The 24,962-nt window shown below is 32.8% G+C and overlaps 1 protein-coding gene across 1 annotated transcript; it reads left to right on the top strand.

Moving 5' to 3' along the window:
- Positions 1-178: 178 nt before the first annotated feature.
- Positions 179-23,347, top strand: LOC130642081 (activating transcription factor 7-interacting protein 1-like). Its single transcript, XM_057449156.1, has 4 exons — positions 179-296; positions 14,710-14,915; positions 15,150-15,314; positions 21,317-23,347. The coding sequence occupies exons 2-4, from the start codon at positions 14,787-14,789 to the stop codon at positions 22,409-22,411; spliced, it is 1,389 nt and encodes a 462-aa protein (XP_057305139.1). The 5' UTR covers positions 179-296; positions 14,710-14,786; the 3' UTR covers positions 22,412-23,347.
- The last annotated feature ends 1,615 nt before the right edge of the window (positions 23,348-24,962 follow it).

The raw sequence follows: 24,962 nt of genomic DNA, 5'->3' as shown, positions 1-24,962 counted from the left end.
AAAAATGTACAAATACATAAATAGAACTTATTAGTATTAATAAATAACTATCAAATACTTTCTCTAGCGAATCATTCATTATGCATTTCAAGCAACTACGCATGTTGAATTACTATTTAACAGTTAAATATAAAGTATGCTTATTCATACAATATTGAATAACGGCATGGCAGATTCCCGTTTGATAAAAGTATATGGTTTTTAGCATTTGTTGCACATAAAAATATCAAGCTTATAAAGGGGAGGTAAAGAGATGCAAGACTTCAAAGTACAATGAATATGTTTCTTCTGATTCGGTAAGATTTTTTCACGAATTTTGCATTTTCTGTAGCAATGATGAAAATCGCGAACATAGGAAGTTACTATTTAAGTCTTTTTCAGTCGTAATTGGACTGAAATTTGTTCATTTACTTTTTTTCATGGTATCTGTTCGAGCTAGCTTTTGATCTGCTTCAATGCAGGCCATCATCAGACCGGTTAAACTCTTTAAACGGTTGATTTGTTACTCTCTTGATAATTGTAAAAATTTTGGTTTGTAAATGTTGGTAGCCACAACATTGCAAGGGAAAATATCAGCACCATTTTCTCGTCGGATTCTGAAGATCTGATTCTATTGACATAGAAAATTTTCGTTGTGACAGTTATTTTTTGTTGTTCAATTTTAAGGTATACTTTTAAATGATTCCTTTATATAATTATTACAGTACACTGCTCATTTGAATCATTATAATTTTGTCTTGTTGAATTCTGTGGTTGTCTATCTTTCTTTCATCTAAAATCGCTGAGCTGCCTCATTCTTCATTTGCCATTTTGTACACTTCGTTAAGGTGCATACACAAGGCACGATTTGGTTTGGGTTTGTTTTATTTCTTATGCAAACTTAACCCATACACTAGGAAAAGACCATACTTCAAAATGATGCCTCACGGAATTTGCAAATTACTGTTTGTCGAAAATGCAATTTTTCGTACTGAACGGGTTCAACATGTGGAACTATTCTAAATATTGTCACTATTTTTATTACCTGACTGGTAGCAATGACAAAATTTGATGCTTCTATTAGCTTACGGTCTATTTTAGCAGGTACTTGAATAGAGCCATACTAACCGGTTTGGGAAGCTATTTGCAAAATGGTAACATAGAAAAAAAATAATCACATTATCTTGCACACAAAAATATAAAAGTAGCTCGCCTACTATTAAACCGTTTTTACTTACATAAACGGCGATTCGAGTTTTTTTTTTTGTTTTTTTTTACGAAAGTTTAAATTTAAAGGAAATAATTGCGCCGTGAAAAAAAATGCTGCACTTACCTTCAGTACTCCTTAGAAACTTGCTTTTCATATTTACTATGTGGTGTCTGTTGTCAAGCCCGCTAAGTCAATTAAAATTTGTAAAAACTTGCTCTCATATTACGAACGGGCAAAAAACTGCTAGATATTGCCGTAAAAGTTTCTTTCGTAGGAGCTTCTTGACAATATTTGAATTTCCGCGCCCGAAGGCGTAGGAAATTCTTTAAAACCGTCGTTTTTTCTTTTGGAGCATTTTTTGAGAAAAAATCGATCCTGGGATTTCACGTTCCTCTGATTTTTTGTTACCTAAATGTCATTTTACGCCAAAATTGGTTCAAAAATTAAAACTACTTTATTTTCCACAATATTTGGCACAGTTAACAAAAAAGGTATACTGAACATGATGGTGACATCAAAATTTATATTTTTGGCCACCTTAAATGTCATTTTAGGCCAAAATTGGTCCAAAAATTAAAACTACTTTATTTTCGACAAAATTTTGCACAGATCACAAAAAAAATATGCTGAACATGATGGTGACATCAAAATTTTGATTTTTTGCCACCTGAAATGTCATTTTACGCCAAAATTGGTCCAAAAACTTAAACTACTTTATTTTCGACAAAATTTGGCACTGTTAATAAAAAAAGTATGCTGAACATGATGGTGGCATCAAAATTTTGATTTTTTGCCACCTGAAATGTCATTTTAGGCCAAAATTGGTCCAAAAATTTAAACTACTTTATTTTCGACAAAATTTGGCACAGTTAATAAAAAAAGTATGCTGAACATGATGGTGGCATCAAAATTTTGTTTTTTTGTCAACTGAATGCCGTTTAAGACCATAAACGTTTCAATCGGAAGACTTTATTGTTTTATTGTTTTATCTTCAGAGCTTCAAGCACCAAACCTCTTCGAATGTTTGGCACGATAACAACGAATTAGCAGGTTGTCATCAAATATTTTGGTAGCGAGCGGAAATTCTTAGAGCCCCCAGGGCTTCTTGTTCTTTTTTGTTAGGAGAAATAAAAAATTAGTTATTTAAAAGTTCTTTTCATTTTGACGGGAACAAATATTTTTGCATTTAATGAAATTACAATTTTAATCTTTTCGTGTAGTAATCAAAACATAACACAATGATAAGAACATAGAAACCTCAAAATCAACCGCAACAATTCAAAAAATGTTAACAAAAAGATTGCTTAACCTGCGGTGGCATCCCACTCATAGTTGACGTTTTAAAAAGATGGAAGATAACGAAAGAAGTTAATTTTCTTATTATTATTTATTATCTGTTATTTTCTCAAACATAAGGAATAAAAAAATTAGACAAACCCAGCAAAATATTGTGTGTGTCTTTAAAAACTGCTGAAAAAAGTTCTATGGACGGTACCTTTTAGATATAGCGTTCACTTCCAGTTTAAGGCGCAGGTTTACTCATTTTCCTTCGCCGCCAAAGCCTGCCCAGAAGATCATGACGGTACTAATCTTCCTGCTTCCTCCTGGTAATTGAAACATTTACCCACTCCAGTACTTGCAGCTATATAAATATGTGTGCTGAAATGTAAATATTTACACTGCAATTTCGTGCCTAATTTTTGTGTGTTTTAAGTGCTCAATACTCCTTAGCCGGTACATTTCAGAATTTCTACGTTTGCAGTAAGTAAATAGCTCGTGCAATTTGCTTACTTTAGTTATTAAAAAGCCTTTTTCACAGCACTTTCCACATCGAAGCATGCTTAGACATGTGATTCGGAAAATTTTGTCATATATTAATAACGTTTGCATTTTTTGCGCTAACTAAATAACTTAGAGACTGCAGATTTTAAGTCGGTTTGGGAATACTCACACGTGGGCTTTAAGAAGTGCGTGCATATAATACAAAGAAATTATCTGATAGTGGTTACCCTTTGTCACGGACACCTCTCTACAACGCTTCTCTTCAAAACAAATAAAACACGCCTTAATTCTGTAAACAAATTTCTCATCTCAGAACACTTTAAAGCAAATCCCTTTAAAATATTCCAATTTACATTACTCCCTAGAAGAGACCTTTTTGTAACAACACGCGTAGCAACGAGTGATACAAAAAATTCTTTTTTAGTTCTTTATATTTCACTTAAGACAATGTTTGACATCCATTTTGCTTTGCTATAACAAACCAAAAGCTCAAATTTCACCCCGTAACCGACTTTTAGAGCACGCTAATTTGACAAAATCTCTATATAGCAGAATACTTTTTAGGTCGTAATATTTTCAGCTATGGAGAGGTTTTACTTTAGATTGTTCTTTTTCTTCTTTGAAAATAACCCAAGAATATATTTTACAACACCGTAATTATTCACCGGCATTTTATAACAAGTTTGTGAGATAATGGCTAATGGCTATATGCTATACGTAGCTTCCCATAGTGTACACCAAATCGGTTATTTTTTTTTTCACAGATAAAATGAAGGAATTTTAGGGTTATATGTAACGGATACTGACTGATTTTGATGTTGTACTGTAAAATACAAAGCCTGATGCCAAAAGTACCCTTGACTGAATTTATTACCTGACCGTATCCGATCTTCAAGTAAATATTCCTTTGTAAAAACAAAACATACAAAGCGGTTTTTTCAAGTTCCCAAGACACCAATGAAGAAAACACGCATGTTCGATTTCGATACTTTTCGAATTCAAGATCGCTTGATTTAAAAATTTTGTAGTACACAAAACAAATTCGAATTATTGTTTGTGTGAATTGAAACGAAAAGATGGTTTTAAGTAAGCCACTTTTATATTTTTTGTGTGCTATGAAAATGTTTTTTATTTGTTTAGGTTTTTATGTTACCATTTTAATAATGGCTTCCAAAACCGGTTAGTATGGCTTCATGCAAAGAACTGTTAAAATATCATTGGATTTTTTCATACTAACCGGTTTTTTGCATCAGTCAGGTAATAATGATAAAATAACAACAATACATAATGCGACGTGAGTGCAAAAATTTTAAACACACTTTAGTTTGAGCAATATAACTTTTATAAAGAAGCAGTTCATCTAAACTTTCTTAGGTTATTAAGCGTCAAGAACAATTTTTTTAATACTCTCTGTAACCTTTTTTTATTTAATGTTTCTGTGCACTTGGGTTTTTTATTTCTGTTAAAGACAGGAAATTACTAAGCAAACAGATTAGTTTGCTTAATTTGCTTTTCAAAATAAAAATAATTTCGATGTTTTATTGCGAATATCAACAATCATTTATCATTAAAACCACCAAAATGCTGAGAATACCACTTTTGCCCAATATTATGACTAGAAATGATGTAATTTGAAATTTTTAATGGTTAGAAGACTCAGCAAAATGGGAAAAAACCCAGCAAAATCGAGAAAAGCGAGGATTTTAAATCCTCAAAAGTTGTATTAATTTTTATCCGTTATGGTTTTCGGTAAAGACTTATCTGTATGTAATAAGACTATGCTAATAGTCATAAACAACCAAAGCTTGAGAACAGACATACGAAAAACAAGAGAAAACAATACACACCTTCTCCCGCCTTTTTTAACTACAAAGCGTAGTTACTAGGAATTGCACCGCTTTAGCGCTTCACCGTGTCACTACGTCTCGGTGTACCACTTTATCATGTCCCTACGCCTCAGTGTAGCACTTTATCATGCCCGTACGTCTCAGTGTAGCACTTTATCATGTCCCTACGCCTCAGTGTAGCACTTTTTTTCATCTCCCTAAGTTTCAGTGTAGCATTCTATCATGTCACTACGTTTCGGTTTTGTTGTTTTCTTGTTGTTTATACTGCAAATTTATTTGATTTTGTGTAATAGGTAGAAGGGCTTTTGATAATAATATTAAAGATAAGTAAATAAGTAAAATGAACCAGCAAGGTTTTATAAGTGTTGGTAGAGAGTCATGTATCTCCATATTAATAATCGCTGTCTGTCACACGGACCTATTTCGTGTTAAGAATGCACGAAATATTTTTTCCTGAAATAGCAAATGTAACATATTTTTAATGATTCTCGTAGATGTTTCATTGTCATTACAGCTCAAATATCAGGCCTGGCTAAATTTCTAATCAGGGTGAATCCCGCCCTGTCTGTGGTTTTTTTCCGCTCGTGTTTGTAGTTCTTAGGCGGGATGAAGCCTCAGTTAAAAACAGGGCCGATATTTTAGGCGGGTTAAAGTTTTTTCTTCTGACTCGGATTGGACCATCGCAACATCCTAAACTTTTTTTCTTATTTCGAGGACAAATTAACTTTTAACAAAGCAGATTACCTCAGTAATTGAAAAAAAAATGACACTGATAAAACTACAACTTTAAGTACACTCTCTTACTTGTTCTTCGGCCTTGTGTTGGATTTATATTATATCCAACTGAAACAACTGCAAGAGAAGCTACACCAAGATATATTTTAAAAGTCGTTTATTTTAATCTTCTAATAAAAAGTACTTATACTTATTTTGTCTTCAAAATTTAAAAATATATACAACTCAGCGCGGGCTAAAAATGAAATTCAAAAAAAAAATTCAGACCGCATTGTTTTTTCAGCCCTTGTAAAGAGTCCGTTGGAGTTAAAAATTAAGTCGTAAGTTCACCCTTAGGGGCTGTTCCTATGGGAAATATTTTCTCGGGAACCAGGTAAATGTTTCAGCTTGATATCAGGTCGAAATCTCGGGCTGTTAACAAACTTTTACAAAATTTAGTCGCGTTTATATAAGTAAAACCATTTCCCCGCCTATCGAGATCTCGGGTGCGCATGATCGAAACCTTGGTGCGCAGGTAATGCATTTTCTTATATGAACAGAAGTTTCCTCGGTAGGCGAGATAAATTTATGTCGATTCGGCATAATTTTTAAGATTCTTATGACAATAAACAATAGAAACTTATCACATGGTATTTTTTTACCCCGGGAAAAGTTTTCTCGACCATGCCATATGAACAGAACGTAAAAATTATATCATGGTGAAATATTTCTCCGCTAACCGAGGAAATATTTCCCATATGAACAACCCCTATGGACAACCCTTTAGATTTTTCAATGATTAAAGTTATTTCTAGTTGTCTAGACAAGATGTTATCTGGAAATTTAGAATTTTAATCTGGTTTCTGCCTAAAAACGAGACGGCTTTTTAGATAAGAATGCATATTTTCCTCATGTCCTTATAACTTTTCAAGCAACTTGTTTTTATGAATGATTTTCTTTTTTCTTTTCCCTTTTTTTTTAAATAATACAACGATTCATGAATAGAGCAACCTCATAATATTAAAAATAAACATGTAGAAACCAGGCGCTTTTCCCCTATTCTGCGAAGGATAGAAATTTCCCTTTTTTTAACAGCACCATAACAAACAATTCAAAGACGCACGTTTAAGCGCAAAAAAATTAAAACAGTTTGACATGTGAAGAGGTTTTTAATAGAAGATTTTTTTAATAGTATAAAAATGATTTTTGTAAATGCTTGATGAAAGTCTGCATACGAAATTTAAGTGTTGAGAAAGATGTTTGCAATCTGTCTGTTATTTCTCAATATTTGGCGATGAAAACCGTTTTAAAATAACACAAATAACAAAGTCTGTAGTCTTAAAAAAAATTCGTTTGATAATATTTCTGTGTTTTTACAACTTTTACGCAGCCTGAGCAATTTTCATTTGTTTTTAATCTATCAGCCACTAAGTACAGATGTATATCATTGCCATTCATGATAGGAGTTCCTGCTTATTAGAACGTATATAATACCGTGCTTTTGTAAAGGAGAACAGACGACAGATAAAAGATTATTATGCTTTGTTTGAAAGTCTGTATATCTTTATTAAGGCTAAATACAAGTTTAAACGGACCGTTTGTTGTAAGAAAAAATTACTAAGTTTAGCTGCAGGTAATACACATGTATACACGTTAAGATAAAATGTATAAGTTTTTTTAAAAACTCTCTTTTCACATTGAATACCAGAGAAAAAACACGTAAATCTTCCGTTGCGGTTATTGCTATAACAGATTGGAAACCGAAAAAAATGTGCTCAAATCTTTACTTTAAACAATAGCCCATTAATCATTCTGTTAATTTCAACAGAAAAAACTTAGCAAAAGTTAAACATGTCGAACTTTAAAAAAAGCTATAAAGCCGAAAAAATACAACACGGTATAACTTTTAACCTCATAGTAACCATAATGGTAGCTATAAATGTAAACCAAGAAATTGCCGGAGAATCGTTAAAACATTCAAGACTCAAATATTAAGCTGCAGTAAATCGGACATTTTAAATCACTCCGACAGAAAACAGCCATTTTAACTCTTCTTAACAACGACGTCCATCCAATTCACCTTTCTTAATTGAGAGGTCACACAGACACCAAAAGTTTTAAATCATATCACAGGACTTCAAGTAAACAGTAATAGCATATGTACACCTTATATGTCAGACCTAATCAGCTTAAACAACCGCGGTAGAAATATTAAAAACACTACATTCATTTCATTATCAAAAAATGTTGATAATTCTAAATCCATGTTCAATGGTGCACACATAATTCATCAGCACAATGAGTAACAAGCAAATCAGTGCGAAATGTTTGTGAGAGAAAAGAATAAACTTTGGTTAAAAAAACGTTCAAAAATTTATATCTGTAGATATTAGTACATTTTGTTTTTTCTTTGTGCATGTAGCTATTAAAAAAAAAAATGATACAATGAGCAAAAAGTCCTGCTTCCGCAGATATCTACATTGAAATCATAGCGTTTGCTACAAGACATAGCAAAATTCACAATTAAGTATCTGTCCTTCCTATTACATACCAATTATACGAGCCAAAAGTGGCATTTTTAAATTTATTCTTTTTGTAAATGTTATCAAAAGAAGATTACGCCGAATACGAAATTCAGGTTGTATCTAGGCTGGCAGTAATGACGCACTCATTTTTGTAACGTTACGAATCATAAAAGGATACTCGAACTTTTTGATTTAACCCCTACTAAACTCGGGCGTTTTGTGGCTCTGTAAAGGCCGGGGGAAGCAATTAGGGCACCACCTGTTTTTTTTTTAAACGGCTGAGAGATAGAACGTAAAACTTTGCCATTGGTTAGTTCCATCTTATTCCAATATATCGCAAAATTTTTACCTATGACGTCATTACGTTCAACTTCCGGTCAGAAAACTGTTTTTTGCAGCATATAATCTAATAAATACCACACTTCATACATTTCACCAAATATTTTTAGTTGTATATAAAAGATGGACAAAACGTCATGTATATACTATCCCCGTAATCATGACAGATTTTTTTCAAAAATACTTTTAACCTCGTAATACGAGAGAAAAGTTAGAAGAAATTACGGAAGGACAAGAAATATAAATCACTAGTCGTTAGCCCGTGGGAAAATCCACGGGGTTCGCCCATCCTAAAAATAAATCTCATTTGATATTCGGGGTCCGCGCAGGGACAGACAAAATACGGCTATTATTAAAGAGATTCAAAAAAGTTACATCACATTAAATACCCCCTCCCCCTCCTCCGTTGCCCATAAACGCTGAGTTGTAAAATAAAAAAATTAGCACAATTGTAGCATAGCAACCACAAAATAAATAAATTTACAGCACTTGTCCATTCATCTTTTTGCTCTGAACTTTACCCAGCAGAACTGAAGAAAAGGCTCCTGTCGCCGTTTATTATGAGACCAGTGAGTGTACCAAACGCAGTCTAGTGTAAATAAATCCTTTCTTTTTTGCCGTTTTTTGTAGTTTGTTTCACTGAAAACAAACTCATGTTGTCGATAATAATTTGTGTTAACATTTAATATGAGAAGTGACCTGCAGTTGTGTAAAAGTACTTGCAGTTTTATAAAGATAGATTTTTATTTGTTAATTTGGAATTTCAACAAGTTATAATTTATAAAAAAGACAAAACAAATATGTCTTAATATAAATATAATTTTTTTAATCCATTCTAGTAGATTTTGTGTGTTTCTGCAATGTTTACAAATTTGATCCCATTTTTACTTTACTTTCATCATTTTTTTTTCTGCACCGTTGTTAAAATAATTAATTAATAAGATGTGAAAATTTGCCTATAAATTCAATTAAACAGAAATGACATTCTGATCCTTGCAGTTTATAAACAAAAGAAATTTTGAACTTTTGATATAGACGCACATTAACCTTGTGATAGACATAACATAATTTTTATATTTTAAAGAAGTTCTGGGAAATTGCAGTAGCAGTTTTTAGTGTGTAATTCAAAATTTTGTTAAAGACATTCCAAATCCGCCAGAGGACATCCTGCTGGAACGGCTGGTTTATTTCATAATAAAAGGATTCATTTCATGAAATGATATTTTTTCTTCACCAAAAGCATTTGTACTGAAGAGACGGAAATATTCCATGGTATGGTTGTTCAAAATATTTGCAGAATAATATAGCCTTTTCTTTCAACTATATTTTGACACAATCCAGATTTTTGTAAAACGAGTATTGTAGACTTTTTTGCCAGTTTTTAGTATAATACATATTTTCTGATAAGAACAATTTAAGATAGATTGTATCAAAAGTATATGAGGTTGAGATCATGATAGAATTATCACACATCGTAAAGACATTCTGCGACTGTAACGTTACATGACGAACTAACACAACAGACTAGAAGCCTATTGAATCGATTGTCGCTGCATGCAACATCTCTTAGAAGCCACTAAATTGTTTTCTAGAATCTCTTAAAGAATGGGCTATTATTATTTGGTTAACCTCAGAAGAAATGCTCTTTTAAGTATAAACAGAATTTAGATATTATTTTAATTTCTTTACTGAAACTCATTAAGCTTATTGTCGCTTCTTTTTCAGGCCAGACCGTGTTTCTTAGCAATTGACGTTTAACTACTTATATTTTGTTGTACTTAAAATAATACAGGAATATTATTAAAACGTGTAATTACATCGAAGTTATTTAATTAGCGATGGAATTTAAAGTAATTTTGTTAATTGATTGTTGTCTCTTTTTTCCGATGCAACCGACAAGTTGCTTACAAAAAAGACAAGAAGCTTGAAAGCAGATTTCAAAGAAAAAATAGAGAATGTAATGACTGGATACCAAAAAATCAATTGGTAATATCGTATTTATTTGTTTGTGATTTACTTGTTAAAAATTTAATTTACGTCTAAAGTTTTTAAAATGCCGGACTTATATCTTATTTGACGAAATTAGGCCTTGAAACGCATCAGTGCCGTATTATAATGTATTTTATTAGACAGTGTAACCAGAATATTTTTTCTACAATACCTTACTGAAGTGTTGTTTCTCGCGTACCTCCAGTAAAGGGAATTTTGCCGATCTTGCAAAAAGGGACGATACAGGAGATAAAAGCTCCTAATATCAAGCGCCTCAAAAAGCAACAATACCTGTGCCAATGGTGTGATCACATCTGGGGGCAAACAACACACTGACCTAAATTTATTAAGTGAATTTCATAGAATAGTGTTTTAAAAACGTTTGACCAAAGTAATCCCCCCAACCCTTTCTCATAAATTTATACCTTTATAAAAATGCAGGCAAGAATTGAAGTAGGTGACCATGAACTGGCGTAGGTGGATTTGTTTACGTTTAAGAACTTTCTTATCCACTTTTGTTAAAAATTTTTGTGGAACGCTTGTTTCATAGAGACTTATACCAAACAATGCCATTGTAATCAGCACTAACATTATTGAATCTCGTTTTATTAACTTATACGACATTTTAACTTAAGGAAATTAAACAGATTGGACTGTACACGAGACACGTCTACTTCACATCTATATATTTTTCTAACATTATGCAAAAAATGTACGCTTTCACTTTCTAAAATTATGACACGAAAATGATTAACTTTACATTTTCGCCTATTTTGTTATGCCCAAAGGGTTAATTTGTGTAACTGTAACTATTATCTGAAAATAGATGGCCTGGTATATATTTTGCTGATTCGTGATGCAACAAACTTTTTTAGGTCATGGCTGAACGTTTTCTCACATCGTTGTCTTCCATCTATAGTACGAATATTATTTCTAAAATACAAATCACAACCTTCCTGTTGTCCTGTTTTCACAGCGTTTTTCTAACAATAAATTTCGTCTTTATTTTTATCGCTATTTTGTTTATATCATCGCCAGTTTCATTACCCCCAAGGCAGCGACCGTTGTTGACATTAAAATAATATCCTTCCTAATAATAACATTCTTTTGAATATAATATATAATTCAAGTATAACTTGTTGTCAATTTTTATTTCTTCTTTCAATTAGTGTCATTAGTTAGTACCAAATTGCATGTAATATGAAGAAAGGGAGAACTTGGAATTCAGTTACCTGAGCGTAAAAAAATCAACTGGAATCCGCCCGTCCCTTCTCGCAGCTACTGTATTTGACTCAAAGACCGACAGACGTACGGCGAGGATATAACCAAGTCGTGAGCCGTGAAAAAATCACTGCTTTACCCGTCGCACGAATTCTGGTCTACAGCAACGCGGTTTCGTGCAACCTTGTTTGTTTGTTAGCATGAAGTGAAAAAATTATTTTGCGGTACAATTATTTTGAAAAGCGGTATAATCTAAAGTAGAAAAGTGAAAAAAGAAAGTGTACTTCTTTGGTAACGAACAACATTTTTTATTCTCAGCTAAACCTGGCGAACTTGCAATTTGAATTCATTATTATGCCTTTTCATTAATGAAAATAAATTAGAAAGCTTAAGATTTAATCTTTGTTTCAAACAGATTTGTCACTCGTCACTACATTAAACTATTATCAACAAATGCAATAACCACCTAAGCGTATCTTTCAGCAAAAGTTCTCTACTTTGAAATGCCAATTCGAACGGAAAAGATAACGATTTTGAATACTGTTTAATCGAAGTTAAGATTTTTTTTTATTCTTTTTTACAAGAGCGAGGCTGCGGCCACCTTTAATCGTGTTTCAATTAAGCGTTTTTGTGTCTGCGAAAATTATTTCCTTAGAACAAAACGAACCTTGTTTAAATGAAAATAACTTCCAAAAACTGGTTAGAAAAATAATAAATTATGAGTTATTAGTGAGAAAGATATGACAGTTTATTTATGTGATAGCAATCGAAACGAATTATGTTGCATAATTATTAACTAATTATAACATTTATTATTTGATACGTTATACTAACGCCTTGCGCGATAATTATACTGAATGTCGGTCAAATTATGGCTGTGTAATGGCTACTTTAGTGTTTTCCAACTTTTTTAAATACACTTTTCTTATATTTTCCTTAAAAACACGTACATTGTGGATGTTTGAATAATTTGAGGGTGTGGGACTGTTGCTATAATGGCCACAACACATGAATTTACATGCATTGATATATTCTTGCTTTAATTAATTGATTTATTTATTTATTATTTTGCATTCGACTATATTTTTAGAAAGTCAATTACATCTGCACAAAATTATTCACTAATTAATTTTATTAAAGTTTTACTCTGTTTAGCCATTCTGTAGATATTTTTTGTATTTCAGACAACGTCGAATGAAATTTGATGTCGAAATTGTTTACATTTTTGAGTAAATCAAATAAAACTTTCGCCCTTCACAAACACAAAATGTCGACAAATACTCATTGTTTGATTCAAAAAAAAATTAAAGCAAAAAAAATTCTTAGGGAATTTTAAAAACGTAAAAAGATTTATTCCTAAAATAAGTTTTTGTATATATGCATTATTTCATTACTGACTAAATAAATTAACAGCTAATTTAAATTACATTATATGTCTTTATGGAAAAATTAATTTACAAACATAAAATGGCGTTGCCATACCAGATTGATCAGGTAGAGGTTTCACTCGACGTACACTGAAATGTTTTTTCTTTTAACCAATCCTTTTCTACTGGTAGTTATTTTGTCATTTGAATACGTAATTATGTTCTATTGTTGATGTATTTGTTGATCTTAAGCAAACAAGATGTTGCCATAGTTCTTTTATGAATGAATGAATAATCCTTTAAGAATTTTTTTCTGTGATTCACATAGTATGTATTTTTTGGACCGACGCACACGTTCATAAGCAAAAATAAGTAAATTAAAAGTATGATTTTAGAATCAAGTTTCCATAGTGATATGCATTCTGTAGCTCAGACTTATCGTTGGGATTTATTCTTGGCTATTTTTTGCTTCTTTAAATCGAAACCGGCCACTGTATTATTTACCAAGTTTTCAAACTTTAAACCGTATTTTAGTTACTTTTAGGTGAAATATATAGCCTCGGCGCGGAAGCAGATCATGTGATTTCTCTGTGTTTATCATACGTGTAATAATCACTACTCTTAAGATCACATGACTAATAAGTTACGCTCTGTTGGTGAAGCGACAAATTACTTTATAGAATTTCCTGCCCATCATTATTAAATAACAATAAGTGTCTTATATGACGATGATAAATAATCTTTATATTTTCTTAATGACTTAATTGTTGGAATAAATGACAAAATCATAAAGCGTAAAGGAATTTGACTTTTATAACAATGCTTTAACCTCTGGACATGATAATAAAGAGAACTGGTTATGCAAAGTGACAAAGTTTCAGCTCCTGGACAGAATCATAATTTTAACCTGTAATATTGAAAGAGAACTTTTAATATATTTTTAATTATTGTGAATGTTTGTAAATGCTGTGGTGATATATTAAATATATGCATAGATATACTTTTTTGTTTTTAGACATTTTAATGTATTCTCCTTAGTTCATAAAGATTTTTTTATTTTTATTCAAAATGTAAACAAATAACTTATTGAAGCACGTGACAGATGTGTTATTTCAACATTGCGCGTTTTGTTTACTTTCTAAATACATCTTACGAAGGGTTTTATAAAAAAGAACGCGTCTTATTTCTGTGTTGGTTTTTTTATGTTGATTTTTTTATGTTGAAAGCGAAAGACAAATATATAAAGTTTTTACAAATACTTGGAAAATTAAGTTTACCGTGAAATTACCTCAATACATGGTTATCGACTATTTCGTTAATGTGAATCATTTGTGAAATGGTTTTGATTATTAATTTTATGAGAAATATAAAATGTGCAGCATTTTCAGACAATCTTTAATAATTCTTTTATGTGTTCAGACTGAGTATTTCGTTTCTGGTTACGTTCTTTTAAGGAAGTAATTTTCAAATGCCATCGTGGCAGAATTAACAATTTTAGCAAACTGTTCAGTAGTTTAGTGTTAAAAATAGCACTTCATTCCGCTGTTCTTTGCCTTCATGTTCAAAAAGCTTAGCGTGAATCTCTTTTATTGTGAATAATTTTCCTAGCCATTGCAATGAATAGCATATTTAAATCTTTTGCCACTATCAGCGACTATCATTAAAGACATGACCTTTCTTGAATAGATGCGCTTGTGAGTACCTATATTTACAAAATGTTCTTTTGGTGTATTTAGACGTAATTACACATGCGCCAACAGCAGTATATAACGCAAGTATATAAGTAAATCAACATCTGAATGAATTGAGAAAAATGGTCATGGATGGAGAAAACAAGGCTTTAAAAACAGATATTGAATTATATGAAAGATCCAGTTGCATGTTGAAAGATGTTACTAAAAGAGACTTTGCTGTTCAAACAGATAACTATAACATTAAAGAGGTTGGAAATCATCCTTATTGTTTTCATACATTAATGTCTAATTAATTTATAGAAACGTCAGATTATCCAAGCAATATAAGTCCGTGATAAGTATTAAAAATATTTTTAATGTCAGCAATTTCTCTGGTACGTTTTTTCGTAAAAATTAGTCAAGATTCAATATATGTACAGATATACACAGTGTAATGTGATTGTTAGGGCAACATCCATCTAAATCTGTATTTACATTGTCAGGTTATAGCTACCATCGTAAATAAAAGAATTAATCAAGTGCAATCCTTTACTACAGAAGATTTGCAGAGAAAACTTGAAAAGGTGGAAGAAGAAAACAGAAATTTGAGGAGAAGAGAACGAATTTATGAAAAACGCTTGGTTCAACTGGAGGAACAAAGTAGAAAGGTTAGAAAAATTATTTTATTTCATAGTTGGGCTATTAAGATTAGTTGCTATAATGCGGTTATAATCTATTCCCAGTTAAATTGTACAGCCGCGTGGTGTAACCCATCACCTGTACAAAGAATGCTTTCCATTCCAAAGAAGGCTTAGTTTATGTAGATATTCACTTGTAAGTCTTATTGCCCAGGATAATGATTTTGTATTCTAATACCCACACACTGGCACTGTGTAATACAACTAAACTAGTCGTTAGCCCGTGGAAAAATCCACGGGTTCGCCCATCGCAGCTAAGCTACCATTTTGCGTGACAGACAGACGGACGGACGGACAGACGTATACGGGCATTATAATATAGATGTTAAAACTTAAAAAAATAAAAAATAGAAATCTAAAAAGATTAACTTATCATCATAAATCAGTTTCTTAGTTTCGATAAACAAGCTGGGGAAAAATAGATAATAAACGGGCTATACAATTGCATTCCCCGTGACAAAATCCTCCTGCAGAAAAAAAAGAAGGCACAAAAAATTAAAACGTTTCAACCGCTTGAAACGCTTCAATTGTTTGAAACATAAAAACAATCAAGTTTCCTCATATCGGGTCACATTAAATATTTAAACAAAATGTTTTGTAAGATACATAATATAGTGTTTAGGGGGAGTTTTATAGACACTGTTGTAGAAAATTGTGGAAAATATATTTTCCTTTTGCATGTCACAAATAGAAAGGCAGTGCAAGAATGTCAATAGAGATTTTCTTTGATTCAATTATTATATTTTCCATTTAGGTTCAGAATTTATTTGTTATTGTTTAATAAAAAAAGACCTGTTTACCTAGCATAACAATACGTCTCTATATTCAAATTACTCTTTGCCTGTCTGTCTATCTGTGTGACTGTCTGTAACACAAAGTCGTGTTAACCGCGCACAAAAAAGGGACCCACTACTACAGGGAAGACAAACCAGATGGAGTAAATTTTCAATTTTTTTCCTGCTACTTAAAAAACAGAATCAATTGAGGCAATTTTTAAAATTAAGAATTAATCAGGTTGGATTCCATTGTAAAGTTTTTTAACGCTCCTATAAGAAAATTTTTAACAGTTTGAAACTTGGTAAGAAGCAGCTCAATCCTTTTGACAGAAAAATTTTGTAGCTAATTTTTTGCATTCTGAGAAGATGCAGATTTTTAAAACTACCAAAAACTTTATTGAATTTGTTTTGCTGGCCCATAAACATCCCATTTTTGATATGTTTCTACATGTTAATATTAATATATTTAACTAGTCGGTGGCCCGTGGATAATTCCACGGATCCACCCTTCCTTTATTCACCGCAATTCTTATGTCTTGTTACTGCGGTTATCATTTTGCGTGACAGACAGAAGCATGCGGGTATTGTAATATAGATAATCACGTTTTCTAGCCACATATTAGTATATAGTTGCAACTACTTGACGCCCTTGCTTACTGTGATACGACAGTTGTTCTTTCAAAGCTGATACATATGCACCCCTTATTTTCCAAAGCGATGATTAGCCCCAACACCAACCTTGACCCCAGGGCTGGTTCTCTTTTTATAAACCCTGGGGTCGAGGTTGCACCAACACGCGAAGTGCACAATGAAAGGATACTCAGTGCGTTCTATCTGATCACGTATGCACATTCTACCTCCGCAAGCTTCTATGCTGGGTTTAAATCTGGAAGTTACATGCACATTCGATTTTGTTTCTAGGGGATTTTTTCAATAGCAGCAAACAGTCTATAACTATTAGGATCCGAAAGAATAACAAAATATTTCCAAGTTTTTTAAAGATTTATTTTGCACAGTACTTTATACAGTGATATACGGCTGAATTTCTTGCTACATTCTACCTCACTATAAATTGGATTATATTTATACTGTTTTGCATGCACAATTGATACTTTCAAAATGTTTAAAATGCAGTATGCGAAGCATCTAGAATAATAATATTTTTAAATCAAATTTATAGTTTGAAAAATTTAAAGGCGTAATCTATAAAATCTGCAAAAACAAAATCTATAGATATATGCCTCAGTTCAAGTTAATGCTGGCAAGTTTTTCTGCAACTTTAAGCCAAAAAACCTTATGGTTTACTGGTTGTAACGTATCAGAAGAATTTTTACTTTAATCATTTACAAGTACGTCCTTTATATTTCCAGTTAGGATCTCTATTAAATTTCTCCTTTTTTTGACTCTAAAAATATATATAATTGATCAAATAAGCAAACCAAAAATGAAGTTATAGTTTAAGGATTAACCAGTCACATGCAGGTAAAACAGACAAAAATTATTTGTCAACAACTATATAATGCGTCTATTCAAAAATGCGTACATACTATAAATCGTCAATCTTGTACTCCATTGCATGCTTTGCTTTCGACTTACCCCTTTCCCGAGATCACCCCTCCCCAAAAATCAACTTAATGACTATTAATTATAACACGTTACTTGAAAAAAGGACAATTGGTAACTGTGGCAGTTGTAAGGTGTTAAAGTTGAAATAACCATGCACTTTTGCAGAAAAGATACCTAAAAAAAACGCAATAATTTTTTTAAGCGTATATAGATAAGTAAGCCCTTCGAAGACCCCCTTCCCCTTGTACACTTTGATACGCTTTTAGAATACCTCTCCGCCTCCTTTTTCTTTGAGCATGCTAGCTACATTACTTTCTGTGAACGAGCTCATAAACCTTTGTTGCTGCAAAGGTAAATGTACGTTTGTCATGGTGGGTGGGTGGTTTCGTGAAGAACGTCAGGAGCAACTGTAGAATTTGTGCAGAAAAATCTTGTTTATCATATAAAAACGCAAATACGCACTTCTATTTACACACAAAGAATGAGAATTTCCAAGTGGACTCAGTGAGTAAGTGCGTAATTGTGTTGCAGTTTATATTTTATTAAATTTTTTTGTGTACATTTTCTAAAGTTTAGCCGAACGTCAATTGGACGTTTGGAAAAATGCGAGTGCTCTCTCTTTCCCAAATCCAAACTTACACATTCTTTTTGCACAGCTGGATTTCAGGGGTGACTACTTTGCAGGACTTTACAGAACTTAATTAAAGAAAAACAATTAAAATACTGCAGCTACTTACATTATATAGACATTAGCTAGCTACCTCCAGGGTGTAGGCTTTTTAAGCAGTGTTCAAATGATGAGTCCAGCATGGAAATTGATCTAGCTAGCTATCAACATTATCAACAAAGTGTTTTTCACAGCTATGCAATGCAAGAATGTATAATGTTGTCATCATTAAAAGATTCTTCCAAATCACTGTCATCATCGCATCAGTGTCAGTTACACAGTGATACTCACTCAAACCTTTCTATGGTCACCGCCATGAGTTTGATTGCCCAAACCTGGCTTTTAAGCACAGCTTCATAATTAAATTTTTCTTAGGTTCTATTCGTTTATTTCAAAGTTTGTGCTACTTCAAAGCTGTCTTACTTAAGTAGTTTGTTTACACGAAATCAAGTAGCACAGCACGAAACGCTAGATTTCGCTCAGCAAAAAAATCTTTTTATTCTCGCCTGGCGGACTAAGAGCCGCCCCTTATGGGGCTGCAATAAATCTTAAACCAAAAACAATTTTACAGTTTTTGCTACAAACGTAGATTTTGAGAAAGCATCCTAAAGCCAGCTGACTGGCTATAGTTATTCTTTTGAGGTTTTTATTCAGTTTGATAAATAGCTGTATTGTTAGTAAAGAATTTTACCCTAGTCAACATTATTCATTTTTTTGCTATCTTCATCCATCTGATGTTTATTCAGCTGCAACTCGGGTTGTCGCTATCTAGTTAAGCTACAAAATTAGTCAAATACAGTCGGCTGCACATGATTTTAAATAATCTTTTTTGTGCCAAATGCAGTTAGGTACACCTTTCACTCTAAAAGTGATTGTTTCAGCTGGGCAGGGCAATGACGGGTTGTTTTCTGTGTTCATATTTAAACAGGAGCTGTGTTAAACGTTTTCTTTGAAAAGGTTATTACGGCTATAAGGCGCATTGATGTGCAGTTTTTTTTACTGTACTAAGCGTTCATCCTAGTGTCCTTTGCAATTAATTTTCGAACTTCCACAGGAATTTATTCTGCTAAAGATAAAAAAAACCCCGGCAAATCCTTTTTGCTATGACGAGGTAACAAAGGTTATAAACTGTGTGATTATTTCAATTAAAGTTGCGAGAAAGTTATTTATTGAAAAATATATTACACCGGAAACACGTTAAAGTTGCTTGCGCAATCCTCGATATACGACATAGTGTATACCTGCACTAGAGGGCTCCACCTACAGTTTACAGCTTTTATTAAGCGTTCAACCTGGTGTTCAGGTCTGATTCACATTTTGACTTGTAGCTTGACCTGGAGCTTTTTTACATTCCCGCTGTCGAAAAATCCATGACAATGTCACTGCAATTGTAGTTATCCCCTTCCAAGTAAATTGTAATACTTCATGTAAATGGTCTGCAAGAATGCAAGAAATGGCGATGTAAAAAATATGTAGAACGGGCGAACTTTTCACGGGCGAAACAACTAATAGCCGTTGTCTGTCTATCTCTTTGCAAAGGTGTCAACCACACACGAAATCTTAAAGCTACAAATAGCAAATGCGATATAATTTTTAACGACTTGCTGTGGCGGGCAAATTCTCGTGAATTTTCCGCGTGTTAACATTGAGTATATAGATTAGCTGGTGACCCGGCAATGAAGGCTAGGTTGAGCCCCTAATTACAGGTAAGCTGTGCTACACACCCAGGTGAAGCGGTATGTTTTATGCCACATATATGTTAAATTATTGAAAAAAAAACTTTCCCTCAATATCTGTAATGAAAACGCAGAATAAAACTTACGAAAAAAACAGTCACGTGTCATTAAGTATTTGTAAAAAAAAAGACATTGTTTGTTGCAAACCCAGTGGATCGCTTACAACGATACAGTCTGTTGTAACCCCATCCTTTTTGGCGGAAAATTTCTAATAAAAGCTACCATAGCTTTTCAAATAAAGTGAATAAGCAACATGGGTAATTGTTGCTGTCGGGTCTTTAAGTTCAATTACCTGTTGCTTAGAGGTTGTTTTTACCATTAACCAAAATTATTGAAGTGTAGGTGATTTAATTAGTTTCTTTTTATGTCTTAACATAAAACAGTAATTACGAAGTCGAAAGATAAATTTTGGTGTTGACGAAAAAACTTTTTTCTTACGTTCTAATTCACTGCGTTCTAATACAACATATATAATATTGTGTGTCATTAATCAAAAAATGGGACTAGCTGTTGTACTATGCTGTTGGGTGGGAGCTTTTCAACTGAATTGCTAACTGCTAAGGCTGATACCTAAGCAACTAACAAGGCTGAATATTTAAAATGTTAACAACCAAGGCTTTAACTTGGATAATCTAACAAGCAACAACCGACAGTTTTTTTTACTATTCATTGCACGTAGAAATCTTATAGTAATTTTAAGGCTAAATATTTTTAATAAGCGAGGAGGCTGATTTCAAATATGCAGTTGCTTATTAAAATTCTACATATACAGAAGTTTAATTAAGAAACCATAATAGATTTTGCCACATGATAATACACACAATGAATCAAGGATAAGTTGCGCGTGGATTTATTTGCTTATGTTATTTTAGAAAAAAAAATTAAAAGTTGTCTTCAAGTAATTCTTCACATATTCACATGTTACTCACTTACGTTAAGAAAGTGTTTTAATCGCAAATCGATTTTGGTTTCCTTAACGTGCGGGTAATAAAGTAATTGAATGTGAATGTCCCAGACTTTAGATTTTCCCCTAAATAAAAATAAGACGGTATAGTTTTTAAAATAACCTATACTTACTCACTTATAAAACTTCACTTTGTATAACTCATTTCAACAAACTTGAACACAAAAACATCTTTCACCCCTGTGACTATTAGTCTTGATCATACGCTAAGCTACCTTTGTGGTGTCAGCTATAAAGATAAAGCCTTTTTGTTATTCATTTAGAGGAGAAATGTTAATCCATCCACTTCACCAGGTGCGAAACGTCCGTACGAAGATCATGCAACCATAAAAATACCCGATGAAAACATTGAAAGTAGTAATCCAGAAAATGATTCTGTGTGCAATGAAACCAGCCATGAATTACTTGACGGGGACTTTTGTCCACCACTTTTCAGATCAGGTCAAAAGAAGTCTCATACCATAAGTTACCAGAAGGAGAAAATTCCTACACAATTAGTTACACCAATGCAAAAGGAAGCCAAAATAGAGTCACAAGTTCCTGTCCAAAAGGCTGTTGCGCAGAGTGTGGCTCACAGCGAGGCTCAAGCTACAGCAAGACCAGTTACATCTCAACTGCAACAAGTCAGGACAAACGAAGCGTTTAGAAGAGTCGATATGCAGATCCAGCCAAATAGACAGATTGAGGCATCGACAATGCAGCTCCAACACGTTCCAGTTCAACTGGTAGCCGCCCCAGTCATGAATACGAGACAATATATTAGATATCCAGTCATACCTCAAAGAGCTATTAATCCCAACCAAGGAGCACGGTTAGCTAGAATTCCTTTACGTGGACCTCCACCCAATCATAACTTGTTTGAATATAGACCTCTTAGTAAACTTAATCATCGCCAAAGAATACCGACATACCAGATAAGAGCAATACCGTCACATGAAATGCAAGTGCAACAACAACCACAAACTGTTCATTATACCACAGTGTCAACAAACCCACCCCCACCGTATAAGGAACCTTCAAACTTTATACCATTACCTCGGTTAACCGCAAGTATTACGTCAGACGCTAGTAGTATAATATTGACTTGGGATTGTTTTGATGCAACAAGCCAATTCCAGAGAAATGTTGATGTCTATTATTTATTTGCCTTCCATACGTTAGATTTAAGTAAACCACCACCAACAGATGTTAACGCTTGGAAACGCATTGGCGCTATTAAGTCTTTACCTTTACCAATTGCATGTACACTAACACAAACATTCGATGGTCATAATTATTTCTTTGCAGTTGTTGCAACTGGCGCCCAGGGAAGGATGGGTGAACTTAGCAATCCATGTGCATTAAAAGTTACTTTGTGAATTGCTTAAGCGTAAAATATTTATTTTATAATTGTTTTCTGTTCTCGTTGTCTTTTTTATATTTGTTAAAACAAAAACTATTTCTTATCACTTTGTACCAAAAATTGCAAACGCACGGGTTTTTAATATTGTACCAAAATGTTTAATTTTCTTTAAATGTTAAAATTATCTTATTAAAGTGGTGGGAATTATGAATGACTAGAACTGGGAAAGATTAATTTAAAACTTATGAAAGTGACTTCAAAATTAGATTCCTTGCGTGCACGATTTTTTTTATAAGCAATGTGTTTGTTGCGAAAATAGAAGGAGACGCGCTTTCAAAACAAAATAGATAAAACTCTAAGAAAAGGAGGCTACAATAACTTCTTGTTGAGCATATTAGTTTATTTCCAAGAACTTTTTTTTACCAATATATGACACATATTACAAAATTACTTGCATAAAATTAAGCAAACGTTAAGCAACTTTAGATCAAATAGATTTTCAACGCATAAGTATCCCTCCCACAACCCTTCTGTCAATTTTGCAGACAGAAGAGGAGTTGAATAGACAGTGCTCCAGATTCCCTTTCTCCAAGAACAGGGCGAGAATATTGATATTTGAGGTAGGCGGGTTTTTTTACTAATTTTGTAAAAGATCTCACCAAATTTCTAAGTTGCTTATAAAAAAGTCTTTTAGATAATAGGAGATTGATTTTACATGGTCGAGTAAGAGAAACACTATTCAATGTGAAAAAATTTATCGCAGTCTCTTACCATATTTCTCTAACAGCAGGCAAGATAGATTGTTTATATATATAGAATTTTATATACTGTAAAAATGCTTGTTTGTATTTATAGTTAATTTTTTTATTACCAGTGTAATTATTTTCATTAATATTGCCAGTAGATGATTCAATTTTGTTTCAAATTTGAAATATACTTCGTCTTGCTCCAATTAGTGGCAACAAGAGGTCCTTCATTCAAGCACTTGCCAACTATTCTTTCATGACTTTCGGTCTTAACTGAGACGCCAATTAGCGTAATTCAGGGTTTAAGGATTTAAAGAGAAAACAAATATACAGTGTATCTACTAACTGTATATATGAGACACGGTAAATCGATCCAACAGAAATACAACTGAAATTGAATCCTGCAAATTCTTCTAATAGGAAAGTTTAAGCGATTTTAGTAACGCCGTCACTACCGGATCACTACTTATGATGCGCTTTCCATGTCGATCATGAGCAGAATTTTGCATCTCGCGTTTATTGAAAGGTTTTTTCTCGCTGGCTGGGTTTGGTGTAAAGTACAATATATATTTCTCTTTATTGACTCAAATGGACAGTAGCATCATCGAATAATCGTTTAGAAAAGGGAGATCGTGAGTAGGAAAATTTTTCAAACTGAGAAATAAAATGAAAAGGGTAATAACGGAAAGGTTTAAAATAAGCAACGGTCCTGATAATACATTTTACAACACATAAACCGGATATTCAGCAAGGTAAAATCGCATATCCGTAATTATCATGCACCTCAGGCGGGAGTGTCTGATGGAATATTTTAGGATATTCGTGCAGTCGATAGCCAAGAGTCGATTATCTTTTTTCTTATTGTTCTAAAACATTCGCGCTTCAGTTATTTTCAACTCTCTATCTGATTGCTTATCTTTTGTGTACTACAATTGAGCATAATAAACCTACAACCCCCACAAAAAATTGTGAGACAAACTGATTTTTTTGCAAATTTTTGTCCCCCCTTCCCCCAATTCAAGATAGTAGCTGCAACATTAATACAGGTGGAAGGGAATGGAAAAACCCTTATTTAACTTATTTTTAGAGTTGCCTTAACATATTTTGTGGAGGGTTGTCTGAATTTTCCGAAACGGAAACTGAAATTACGGGAGAACTGTTTTGTTCTGTGAAAAGTTATTTAGTCATTTTTATACACAGTATGAATGCGATTTATGCTGAATTGTCAACTTTTTAAAATCCATAATAGCAGTCACAGCTGTGTCAAAGTGGCCTTTTTTGCTCAACATGCCATTTAAAAGTCTCGTTACGAGCTGTTGGACACTGCCTAAATATCAGAAACAAGTAAAGGACGAATAAGCTATTTTATGATTCCTGATCTGTTTTTAAAATTTTTTTCTTCGCCATAGTAGGATTATTATATATAAAAGAACATATAAAATTTACAATAAAAATACACGAAGCTTTTCGTAAATAAAACTTTACATCGTCAGGTAAGTATTACTGCTATACAATAAAGCCACTATATATATAATAAAATTTTTGCTAAAACTCTCAAAGGACTGTGAATAATGAGATGAGTAGAATAGAAAATAAAATACATTAACGTCGTAATAAGAAATTATATTTTTACGTCACGCCGTTATGGAAAAGTAATAATCTTTTAGATTCAACTTGTTCGTTAAGAACAGGCCTTAATGACTTTATATAGAATGCCTCGTCGTAACGTTATTATGTTTTTTTATGTTTTTATAGCTAGTGAGAGATATATTTGCACGTAACTCAGCTTTTATACTTAGCCAAATGTGCTAATGTGGCGTA

This window comes from Hydractinia symbiolongicarpus, chromosome 4 (assembly GCF_029227915.1).
Source record: "Hydractinia symbiolongicarpus strain clone_291-10 chromosome 4, HSymV2.1, whole genome shotgun sequence".
Classification (NCBI taxonomy): domain Eukaryota; kingdom Metazoa; phylum Cnidaria; class Hydrozoa; order Anthoathecata; family Hydractiniidae; genus Hydractinia; species Hydractinia symbiolongicarpus.
The sequence above is the reverse complement of the archived record's forward strand: the minus strand, read 5'-3'. Positions and strand labels throughout refer to the sequence as shown.